Source organism: Dermacentor albipictus, chromosome 1, assembly GCF_038994185.2.
Source record: "Dermacentor albipictus isolate Rhodes 1998 colony chromosome 1, USDA_Dalb.pri_finalv2, whole genome shotgun sequence".
In the NCBI taxonomy this organism is placed as follows: Eukaryota; Metazoa; Arthropoda; class Arachnida; order Ixodida; family Ixodidae; genus Dermacentor; species Dermacentor albipictus.
In genome coordinates, this window is record NC_091821.1 from 511,424,465 (window position 1) to 511,437,531 (window position 13,067).

General features: G+C 45.0%; 1 protein-coding gene across 2 annotated transcripts in view; it reads right to left on the reverse strand.

The window, feature by feature from the left end:
- The window catches only part of mio (GATOR complex protein mio), a 534,566-nt gene that overhangs the window by 364,571 nt on the left and 156,928 nt on the right, over window positions 1-13,067 (reverse strand). For both annotated transcript variants that reach the window (XM_070532612.1, XM_070532613.1), the window contains exon 7: window positions 5,163-5,250. In XM_070532612.1, coding sequence (XP_070388713.1) covers window positions 5,163-5,250 — 88 coding nt within the window. The remainder of the gene's footprint in view (window positions 1-5,162; window positions 5,251-13,067) is intronic.

Below are 13,067 nucleotides of genomic sequence, written 5' to 3' on the forward strand. Positions count from 1 at the left end.
TGATAGGCGAAGATGCTTATCGCAATACGATTGGCGGTGATAGCTGTGATTGCGCCGCGCAATGACACGGGCGGAGATTTGCTGGTACCGCAGCGGCATTTTCACGTGAGATGGGCAGGTGAGTATTGTGGTGAAGCTGCCGCGGTGGCCAGCTATACACTGTTCTCGATCACTCTTCTCGATCGTGCTTGCCTCGCACATTTGCTTGTTTACGAGGGATCTAGTGGTCAGAAAATGTATCATACAATCGCAGTTTGGCAATGTACCGAACGTTAGTGCCAAAAAAATCTTGTTTTTCGGGAACATATAGACTGTACATGCTGTAATTTTCATGCCAGACAGGCGGATATATACTGTTCTCAATCGGCATGCCTTGCGCCTTGCCTTTTCTTGTTCACATGGCATCTAGAAGCCGGGAAGCGCATACAGTTGTAATCTGCTGCAGGAAAGGTGACACATTTCGGTTACGCCTTGTTAGAGTATGCACAATGCTTCCAATGACACCACGTGCTGTGAAACAGACAGGTGAAGATGCTTATCGCAATATGATTGGCGGGGATAGCTCTGATTGCAGAGGGCAAAGACCCGCGTGGAGATTTGCTGGCACCGGAATAAAAAACTGTATGCACTGTCCTTTTCACGTCGAACGGGTAGCTATATACTGTCCTTGATCGTGCGTGCCTCGCGCTTTTTCTTGTTCAGACGGCATCTAGTGGCCAGGAAACATACACAATCGCAGTCTTCAGCAGAGAACGGCAGTGCGTTTTTGTTATTGCCTATCTAAAGCCTGCACTACGCTTCTGATGGCACGACATGCAGCGAAACAGATAGCTGAAGATGCTTATTGCAATACGAATGGCGGCGATATCTGTGATTGCAGCGCGTGATGACCCAGGTGGAGATTTGTTGCTACCAGAAGAAGAAACTGTAGGCCACTGTTTTCAGGTCAGGCAGGTGCCTGGCTATGTACTGTTCTCAATTGCGCATGCCTCACGCCTGTTCTTGTTTACATGGCATCTAGTTGCCGGGAAATGTACACGATCACAGTATTGAGCAGGGAACGGCAGTGCATTTTTCTTATTGCCCATTTAAAGATTGTGCTATGCTTCCGATGGCACTGCACGTTGTGAAGCATATAGGCGAAGATGCTTATCGCAATACGATTGGCGGTGATAGCTGTGATTGTGGTGCCCGATGACCCGGGCGGAGATTTGCTGGTGCTGGAATAAAAAACTATATGCGCCTTCGTTTTGACGTCAGACGGGTGCCTGGATATATACTGTTCTCCATCGCACGTGCCTCGCGCCTTTTCTTGTTCACATGGCATCTAGTTGCTGGGAAACGTATACGATTGCAGTTTGCAGTAGGAAACGGCGGCGCGTTTCAGTTATCGTCTATTTGAAGCATGCGCTACGCTTCCAATGGCACCCCACACTGCGAAACAGATAAGCAAAGATGCTTATCTCAATATGATTGGCGGTGATAGCTTTGAATGCGATGTGCAACGATACGGGCAGAGATTTGGTGGTACCGGAACAAGAAAATGTTTGCGGCGGCATTTTCACGTCAGACGGGTGGCTACATACTGTTTTCGATCATGCGTGCCTTGCGCCTTTTCTTGTTCACATGGTATGATGTGGCCAGAAAACGTATACGTTTGCAGTCTGCCGCAGGGAACGGGGATGCGTTTTGGTTATCACCTACTTAAAGCATGCACTACACTTCCAATGGCACCACACACTGCGAAACAGATATGCAAAGATGCTTATCACAATACGATTGGCGGGGGTAGCAGTGATGACGGTGAGCCATGATCCAGGCAGAGATTTGCTGGTACCGGTAGAAAAAACAATATGTGCCTTAGTTTTCACGTCAGACAGGTGCCTGGCTATATAATGTTCTCGATCACGCATGCCTTGCCTTTTCTTGTCCACATGGAATCTAAAGGCCAGGAAACATATACAATCGCAGTCTGAGCAGCAGGGAATAGCAGAGTATTTTGGTTATTGCCTATTAAAAGCGTGCGCCATGCTTTCGATGGTACAATGTGCTGTGAAACAGATAGGCGAAGATGCTTATTGCAATACGATTGGCGGTGATAGCTGTGAATGTTGCATGCGACAGCCCCACAGAAGGTTTGCTGGTACCGAAATGAGAAACTGAGTGCGCGCAGGTGGTTTCACGTGAGACGGGCGGGTGAGTATTGCGGTAAAGTTGCTGCGGCGGGCAGCTATATACTGTTATCAATCACGTATGCCTTGCACATTTTATTGTTCACATGTGACCTAGCGGCCGGAAAACATATGAATGCAGTTTGGCCATGTACCGAACGGTGGTGCCAAAAAATTGTGCTGTCTGGGAACAAATGAACCGGTAAAAAATGAACTTAACTCTATTGAGTCTTTTTTTTTTTTTGCTTTCTCGATTGTGAACATTGTTGCCGGGAAAAAGTAGGTAACGGGAACCTATCAGAGAGGTTCTACTGTATAACATTATCGTGCTTGGAGACCAATATTACGGTGGACCGGCGAGATATGAAAATAAAGTACATGCTCGTGAAGAAAATGAACATGTGTTCTTTTTCGAACTATGACTAACACCATGCCTACCATGTGCCGGCTACCCCTTGTTCACTGGGACTCTCCCATGCTTCCAGATCTCGCTGGTAATCTGTGTGGCCGATGACAGAAAGTATATTCTTTAAACACATAGCCTGTGCCTGGCTGATCGTTGGATATTTGTGGCTACTGTCACTGCGACTGGAAGGGCCTAACAGCCCTTCTGGTGAAGTTATATTACAGTTTAATTTGCAAAACTCAATCTGCATGTGCCAGGTAAACAACAATGAAAAAGTCGTACTGTGAAAATTTTATGAGCATGAAAGCTAGCAAAAAATGTTTCCTCGGAGCTTTACAGTTACCTGGATTGGAATGCACACCGGTGCAGAAGACCACATGGCATGCGGACACACCTCTGACAGTTGTCACCTGAGTGACACCTTAACAGAACTCAAGCCTAGGCATACATAACAGCATGTATCTCAAGTATCGAAAACGTTTAGAGCTGACTCACCTCCTACATCGATTGCAGGCAGAGCTGTAGCAGCACGTCTAAGCTTGTTGACGTTCGATATTGTGGCCATGTAAAAGCTCAAACTTTAGTTAATATACTTGAAATATTAATTTCAGATAATAACATCCCACGCACAAAGGCATAGATTACAATCTCACAGAGCTGCTCAAGGAGATATCAGACAACCATAGGGAAATTGTATCGAAATGCTGGAAATACAATGAAGTGGTCATAATTCACCAAGGACTGAAGTAAAGATGTCCTCTGTCTCTATTCCTTATGTTAATGGCATAAAAAGACTGGAAAGTACTGAATTAGGGTTTGGTTTATTTTCCATGCATAATGGACAAATTGTACAACACAAGGGACCCGCCGTGGTTGCTCAGTGGCTATGGTGTTGGACTGCTGAGCACGAGGTCGCGGGACCAAATCCCGGCCACAGCGGCTGCATTTCGATGGGGGCGAAATGCGAAAACACCCGCGTGCTTACATTTAGGTGCACGTTAAAGAACCCCAGGTGGTCGAAATTTCCGGAGTCCTCCACTACGGCGTGCCTCATAATCAGAGAGTGGTTTTGGCACGTAAAACCTCATATTTTTTTTTTTTTTTTTTACAACAGAAGGTCCCGGCACTGATGTATGCAAATGATAGTGCTACTAGCGGACAATGCAAGAAATTTACAGAGACCCATGAATATCTGTGGCAACACAGAGACAAATCTAGGGCTTAGGTTGAGCACAGAAAAGTTGGAAATTATGATCTTCAATGAAGAAACGAATAATTACTTGGTTTCAATTCAACAGCAAGTCTAATCCGCAGTCAAACAATATAAATAACTCAACGTAAACATAAACGAATGAAAGATTTACTGACGTGCCTGCCAAGATAATAAAAAATATAGGGGAAGCAGAATGCAGCAATAATAAAACATAGGATACTTTGGGGCTACAGTAAATATGAGGTGGCACGAGGAACCTGAAAGGAGCAATGGTGCGAGCATTAATGTTTCCAAATTCCATTCTGTGCCTAAAATTGGAAATATTTATGGGGTTGGAAGTTAACCAAAGATCAGTAGGCCATTTGGCTTTGGGAGCCCATGGTACAACCACAAATGAGGCAGACATAGGTTCGGCCTTGTTTGAAGTTAGGGAAGCGCAGAGAAAAATTAGTTTTGAAGAAATACTGAGGAATATGGATCAAAATAAATTGGTGGTTAAAGTGCACAAGTATCAGTACCCGAAAAGCGTGGATACAGAATGGAGGAAGAGGTCAAGAAAGTTATCAACCAAGCATAGGGTAATTGAAAGTGTAAATGGACAGCCAGTAGTCATCAGAAAGAAAGTGAGAGAAACAAAGACAGTGAATTGGATGCAAAGAATGGAAACAAAATAAACCATGGAGATTTACAAAAATGAAAAGAAAGAAATTAGAAGGAAGAGACTGCATGATACCACAAAGGGCAGTGCCTCGCTATTTGAGGCTCGAGCTGGTCGCCTACGGACAAAAACATATCAGAGCAAATATTCGCAAGAAGATTAGGCATGTGCTTGTAGCAGTAAAAATTCAGAGACCACTCAGCACATCCTGATGGAATGCAAAGATATTCACCGAATGAAGCCTATAGGCAACGTACATCTTCGAGAAGCACTTGGATTTAAAGTATATTCAAGCAGTTGAGATAAGCAAGAGAGGTTTGAATTGAATTGGTGGAAAAAAAGCAAGAAGGGATTGACACAACCGGACTCGTTATGAGCATGGGCCGCTGTACAAGGTAGATCGAGAAGTTTTGAGAAAGAGAAAAATGATGAAGCAGAAAGAAAAGATTGATAAGACGCATACAAAATGCTGGAATGAAAGGCATGTATAGCATACCTGATTAACTGAAGCGGGCTAGGAGACTATTTGTTGCAACTCTATTTCAAGGAGGATATTAATAAATCACCGTCACCATAAAACCTGACTGGTTCAAGCAGGCCTATTTGTCACTACCCAATCTCGAAGGGGATGCCAACAGAAGCCCTGCCCATACAGCAAAAGTCAGTGAACAAATTCAGAATGCACACAGGCAAGCAGTTTTGACGGCAACTCACCCAGCTCGACTGGTCGGGTGGCTGCATTCTGGACGTCCCAGATGTGGATGGAGTGATCACCCTTGTGCTTGTCCAGGCAGGCAGCCAGCTGTGAATTAAGGAGCTATTGAGTAGAGCAAACAATATGCAAAGATCAAAGGCATTACTCTTTTGGGGGCAGAGAAAAGAAAAGCAAAAAGGGCTCTAAAACATACCTGGAAATTCCAAATGGATGCACAGAGTGCCATGAATATCATCATCATCATCATCATCATCATCAGCCTGGTTGCGCCCACTGCAGGGCAAAGGCCTCTCCCATGCTTCTCCAACAACCCCGGTCATGTACTAATTGTGGCCATGCCGTGCCTGCAAACTTCTTAATCTCATCCGCCCACCTAACTTTCTGCCGCCCCCTGCTACGCTTCCCTTCCCTTGGGATCCAGTCCGTAACCCTTAATGACCATCGGTTATCTTCCCTCCTCATTACATGTCCTGCCCATGCCCATTTCTTTTTCTTGATTTCAACTAAGATGTCATTAACTCGCGTTTGTTCCCTCACCCAATCTGCTCTTTTCTTATCCCTTAACGTTACACCTATCATTCTTCTTTCCATAGCTCGTTGTGCCGTCCTCAATTTGAGTAGAACCCTTTTCGTAAGCCTCCAGGTTTCTGCCCCGTAGGTGAGTACTGGTAAGACACAGCTATTATATACTTTTCTCTTGAGGGATAATGGCAACCTGCTGTTCATGATTTGGGAATGCCTGCCAAACGCACCCCAGCCCATTCTTATTCTTCTGATTATTTCCGTCTCATGATCCGGATCCGCCGTCACTACCTGCCCTAAGTAGATGTATTCCCTTACGACTTCCAGTGCCTCGCTGCCTATTGTAAATTGCTGTTCTCTCCCGAGACTGTTAAGCATTACTTTAGTTTTCTGCAGATTAATTTTTAGACCCACTCTTCTGCTTTGCCTCTCCAGGTCAGTGAGCATACATTGCAATTGGTCCCCTGAGTTACTAAGCAAGGCAATATCATCAGCGAATCGCAAGTTACTAAGGTATTCTCCATTAACATTTATCCCCAATTCTTCCCAATCCAGGTCTCTGAATACCTCCTGTAAACATGCTGTGAATAGCATTGGAGATATCGTATCTCCCTGCCTGACGCCTTTCTTTATTGGGATTTTGTTGCTTGCTTTATGGAGGACTACGGTGGCTGTGGAGCCGCTATAGATATCTTCCAGTATTTTTACATATGGCTCATCTACATCCTGATTCCTTAATGCCTCCATGACTGCTGAGGTTTCGACTGAATCAAACGCTTTCTCGTAATCAATGAAAGCTATATATAAGGGTTGGTTATATTCTGCACATTTCTCTATCACTTGATTGATAGTGTGGATATGGTCTATTGTTGAGTAGCCTTTACGGAATCCTGCCTGGTCCTTTGGTTGACAGAAGTCTAAGGTGTTCCTGATTCTATTTGCAATTACCTTAGTAAATGCTTTGTAGGCAACGGACAGTAAGCTGATCGGTCTATAATTTTTCAAGTCTTTGGCGTCCCCTTTCTTATGGATTAGGATTATGTTAGCGTTCTTCCATGATTCCGGTACGCTCGAGGTCATGAGGCATTGCGTATACAGGGTGGCCAGTTTCTCTAGAACAATCTGTCCACCATCCTTCAACAAATCTGCTGTTACCTGATCCTCCCCAGCTGCCTTCCCCCTTTGCATATTTCCTAAGGCTTTCTTTACTTCTTCCGGTGTTACCTTCGGTATTTCGAATTCCTCTAGACTATTTTCTCTTCCATTATCGTCGTGGGTGCCGCTGGTACTGTATAAATCTCTATAGAACTCCTCAGCCACTTGAACTATCTCATCCATATTCGTAATGATTTTGCCGGCTTTGTCTCTTAACGCATGCATCTGATTCTTGCCAATTCCTAGTTTTTTCTTCACTGTTTTTAGGCTTCCTCCATTCCTGAGAGCATGTTCAATTCTATCCATATTATACTTCCTTATGTCAGCTGTCTTACGCTTGTTGATTAATTTCGAAAGTTCTGCCAGTTCTATTCTAGCTGTAGGGTTAGATGCTTTCATACATACAGGCAAGATGTATCCAATAATGAAGCGTTCTAGTTGGCAGAAAACAGACACTACTGCTGCCTGCCAGCATTTTGCAAATCTTGCCGTTACGGCTCCAGCATTGGCCCCACGCTTGCTGAGAGCCCCGAAGTTAAAATCTTTTCTGTGTCGCTTCAGCCGAAAATCTGCCAAGTTCAAGAGGTAGAACGTTCTCATGAACTGTTATCAGCAACAACTTAATGAAGTGTTGACAAACCATAACCGCTAACTCTTTCCAGCTTAGTGTGGCAGCAGTGTGTTGTGCAGTGCTCACGCCGACTGGTGTTATGTGAATATTGATAGCAACACATGAGCAGCCATTGGTTCAAATTGGTCGAAATCACCTGCATGTCATACACAATGTAGTGCATATCATAAGAAGCCAACAAACACTGACAACAAGGACAACATAGGGGAAATTATTTGTGCTAAATAAAAGAAATCAAGAAACAATAAGTAAATGGAAATGAAAGTGGATGAAAAAACAACTTGCCACAGGTGGGCAACGATCCCACAACCTTCACATTTCGCGTGCGATGCTCTACCAATGGAGCTACCATGGCTTTGTTTCCCCATCTACTTTCTTGACTATTTATGTTCCCTAGTAGAACCCTGGGAGTGTTAGCCAACGCCACTACAGTCGAACCTGATTTTATCGAATCCGTTTACATCGAATTATTCTATGTATCGAACAATTTCTGGACACGGTATAGTTACAATGAGCATATATAGCAAAAATTACGCTTACATCGAACAAAAAAAGCAGCGACTCCCGATATATCGAACGTCAAACGGCAGAAAGTGCCCCTGGAAGTTGGCTTTCCCTCGCGGAGGCAAGAAAACCCGGCGGCGCGGCTCCATCCAACCGCTCTCCCTACTGTGACCGCCCCGCCTCGGACAAGTCGCCGACACCCCCATGCAAAAAATAATCCGGGCCCACCCGCAGCGCTTGCTCAGACAGCCAATCAAAGGCTCTTGTGCCCTCTTCGTGCAAGATGGCGGAAGCGTGAGTTGTCTCGCTGCTTTCCTGGTTCATTGTGTGTGCGCCTTGTAGGCCTTCTCCCGCAGTGTTGCCGTGATGAAGCGGCAGAATTCGCCTTTCGTCATGAAGCTCGAAATCATAAATACGATCGAACGCGTTGAGAAGTCGTATGTCCCCGCAGGGCACAAGATTCCGAGGAGCATTCTCAGCATGATCTTGAAGGGGGAGATTACGGCTAAAGAAGCCAAACTCGCAACCCGGTGCCTGTGGCGCCCGACGTGTACGCACGGCCGTGTGCGAGTGGTTCACCCGAAATTGCTTCAGCCGTGCCGACTTTTCAGGCTCGGTGATGAATAAATTCTGATGAATGCGACGAAGCCGTTGCCGATGTTGCTGAAATTCAGAGCGAGCTGTCAGAATTTCTGGAAGCTGTTGACGAATCAACGGTGGACGAGTTTGTGAGCGCAAATGATGGTGTCGCGACCACAGGAGAGCCCGAAAACGAAGACTACATTGCCGACATCGTACCAAGCACAAGTGAAAGTGTGCACAATGAGGAAAGCAACGACCGTCTTTGGCCCACATCCTCCGAAGTGATTGGTGCGCTCGCACTAGTTGCTGCTTCTGCACGAATGCGGAAGGTTGCGGCCTCAGCTGCTCCAACCCTTTAGACTATGTCGAAAAGTGCGTGCGTCGCAGGCAGCGAAATTGCCCAAGCAGAAGAAAATACAGGACTACTTCGTGCGAAACTAAGCTAGTTTCACCAATAAAGTGATTTTATAAAATAAAATGTGCTTTTATGACATCCAATTATTTGGATGTCATAATCGTCAATTATTTGGATGGCTATATCGAATTACTCTCTATATCGAACTGATAGGCGTTCTTTTGCAAGTTCGATATAGCCGGGTTCAACTGTACTCGCAAACCTTGACAGCGGATCTGGAACATCTTTTTGCCGCAGGCGTCACGAGAACGTGATCTTTTTTGGGTGAAGGCAACCGGTCAATAAACCCACACATGCTACCTGAAAGCATCATTGTTGCTGGATTCGAGACACTCATTACGTAATAAACAAACAGGCCCCTCGGTTAACTCCCTTTCTTTTTGTTTACAACATAGTGCATGTGGTTCCGCACAGAGAATTGTTCAAAAATGAGACTGCCACAGCTGTACCTTTCGAGATTGCAAGCGATTCCATCAAGGTGCCACACGGAGAAATTAGCCTAGGGTGTTGCCGTCGTGGCCTCTAGTCTGTGGCCTCCCAGATTAGAGACCACGACCGCTGTATGCTGTACTGCTTTGGCCTGAAGCATGCTGGAGACATACCTTGAAGGCACGGTTACCCTAGCACGGTTGAAAGTGAGTGACTTTCCTCATGGCTTCTCAAATCTGCACGTGGCGCTCGCTCATCCCAGGGGTCGAATCTTCATTTCGGTCAGACTGGAGCTGCGCTGCCATGCACCCAGCTCGGTTGCAGTTCCGTGCTTCGGAATTTCACGTGCACCCTCCTTTTAGAACGACCGGATTTGAAGTGTTCCTTGTAACAGTATGGTGCTTCTGAAAACATTCATTACATCTTGACACAGTTTCAATAGGCAGTGTAGGAAAACTATAAATGCCCTGAAATGCAGATGTTACAACTGATAGCTTGTTATCGGGATGTGTCAAGTGCGTGAGTGCCGTGAACGGAGTGGGTCAGCCATGTAAGGACGACGACGAGTTGCTACCGCAGTTGCACAAGGGCACCCAAGAAGTAATTTGAACGGCAACAATAGCAACAACCCAGCTGAGAGAAAAGAGGAGACGTGAAACAATACTGCCTAGGGGAAGGAGTTCGCCAATGCTACAGGCGCAGGAGTAAATTTGTCAGGCATCAGGCCTGTGCTTCGTGCCTTCTACTGGACCAGCGCACTCTTCGAGAAGTGTGACCTCTACCACGCCAAGGCCACCTGCCCAATGTTCCCAACGTCGCAGCCAAACTCACTCCTGCATATCTGGATCCCGGTCGTTCGCCTGAGGGTGACCGGGATTTTTATTCAAGGGTGCCTGTCTTCAGCACTGCTTCTACACTCCGAGCGCTGCCTCCGTCACCACCTCTAGTTTATCCTGCAGCTCCACTGTAGACCATGAAACTGTAGGCTCCTTCCGACTTTGGTTTTTTCCTTGGAGACTTAATACTTCTTTGTGTGTTTGATTAGTTTGTAGAGTTTCTTTTTCTCTTTATGTGCTGGATTTTCTTTAAAGGGCCCCTCACCAGGTCGGGTCATATTGAGCCGACAAGCGCAGAGCATACAATGCGCACCAATGATTGTGTTTGCAAAGAATTACATCGCTATGTGCCACGGAAAGGCCTGATATTTCAATCCGAACGTCGTTTCCCTCTTCACTCGCGGCGAATCTACCCAGAGAGGTACGGTGTCGCAGTTGGGCTCCTGCGCCCACATAATCGTGTCCGCAGTGTGACGTCACTTGTGGTGACACGTGACTTCAAGAATTATTCAAGACATCTGTTATTTGTATGATCTGTTGCTTGAATTGACGAATTGAAGTTTAGAGAACTAATAAAATACACAAACGGAATGGCTGCGTGTTTTTTGTTTTACTTCGCACCGAAGCAAGACTTCTGCAAGACTTCCGCTTCGTCTGCTTGTTCTTACAGTCGTGCGGTCACGTGCGCAGGTACCGAAACTATGCCATTTTCTACCGTGTTCCAGTGCGTGATCACGTTCTGCGATCTGCTTGTTCTGCCTCAATATTTGTGTAGCACTGAATTATACCACAAGTCATCTTTCCTTGTGCACAGCGCGCAAAACTGTGCACTACGTAAACGAGACAACAGCTCGCGCATGGCGACATCAGCGGAAATGCATAGCGCAGGAAAAAAAGAAGCGAGGAGAAAAGAAAATGAAGGCAGGGCCTGTGCTGTATGCATCACACGATCTTCAAGGTCTGGTAAGGGAGAACGCAGGGCAGGAATTTTGCTTGTGAATGCTAGACGGGGCGAGTGGAAAGAGCGTCTTGCTTGGCAGTGGAGCCCGCCTGCTGAAATAATGGGTTCGCAGCACTGAAATATTTCCATCTCGGCTATTAATGAGTAGATCTGAAAAATTTTTGCAGCAGAACTCTCCCTAGAGGACATGTAACAACTTCCAGCATATAACCAATATTTGCTATGGGGCCTGGTGAGGGGCCCTTTAATGAATGGCTTGCAGTGTGGTAACGAACGACTTTGTCCCTTCATGCGCTGAGGCTGCTAAGGCTAATGTTCCTCAGCAACAATTAATTGAAAGAACCTCATTACAGTTATATCTGGGTTAGTTATAAGTAGGTTCGACTATACAGACATAACAAACAAACCACACTGGCCCTTGGGAAGCCCCATTAAAAGCCACGCACAGCTATGCCTCATTAATAAAGGGCCCTTTGATTTCCAGCCAAAATTGTTTGCTATGTGAGCCATCTATCATAATGAGTCCTAGCACTAGGCAGGGGTATTTCTAGTCATTTCTTGTACCAGTACCATACATACTTTCAGATGTGCAGGTGTCTTTCTGCAGCTCCGAGGCAGAAATGCTACTAAAAAGAATAAAAAATAAAAGAAGTGATAACTGAAAACCTCCTCTGGGAAGCTTTGAGTACTAAGTGATGCCTAGTTCTCTCCTCATGGCAGAAGTATTTTTTGTCCATGTGAAAAAGTGGAAATATCCAATGGTTGAATATCACATTGTAGTGACAGCGAAAAACAAAAAAAGTGCCAAAAATGCGAGTTCAGAACTTAGCTCTTTATTAGGCAATTTTGTGCCAAGAAAGGCAAGCCATAATCAAAGCACAATGATAGTGATGACCACAGTCAATGGTGATAGAACCTGGTCTTACGGGTCAAGTGTGTCCTCTACAGTATATATACACTGACTCACAGTACATTCCACAGCAACTGCTGGTATTTGCATACATTCAAAAATGGTCACACACACAATCTGATAAGACGTGCCTTCTTTGCAACAGACTCTGTCACAGCATTCAAGAAACTTTGGATCCTAGAGACATGTCTTGCATTGAGAAGTAATTTGATAACAATGCTTATTTGGTGAAAACTACCACTGGCAAATAGTAAAACAATGATGCTTGGCAGTATCTTGTCACTGTAAGGCATGCATTCTTCAAACGAAAACCGTTTGTTTTAAGTCAGCTCAAAACTAAAAACACAGGTGGTTTGCTAAGAGTTCACAATGACAGTCCTAATATTTTATAAAATTAAACTACTTCAGCCTCTATGAAGTTTGCTCACTTTCATGGGAGCCAGACATTTTCCACATAAATAAGGCATATTCACTAGTAAACTTCATCTGTTCAGAGTTGTCCATAATTTGAATTTTCCGTAATAACAAGCGTCATGATGATGAGGTACGACAGTATTAACACCGCATAGTTAAATAGGTCAAATTTCTCAGTTACGGCTATAATGAACTATTTCTCAGAAAAAACAAAAAAACAAAAATTATGAGCCATGTTCTGATGAGCGTTTTCTTTGAAATGACAATCAAAATTCATAGGGCAATCATTACATGCAGCCAAGTGTAAAAGATGATTGCATATCTCGCACTGCACACCATCTGGCAAAGCGCCGTACTGCCTCGCAGGAGAGCCCACCTTCAGTTTGGCTGGCACTTTCTCAAGTGCCTGCTCAATTACAAATTATGGGCACACAAGTTTGGTTTTGCTGTAGTACAAAAGATTCACAAAAGTAATTTACGATAGAATTAGGGGCAATACTTGACTTTAATCAACCTAGAGAACAAACTGGACTTACAAAGGGTTA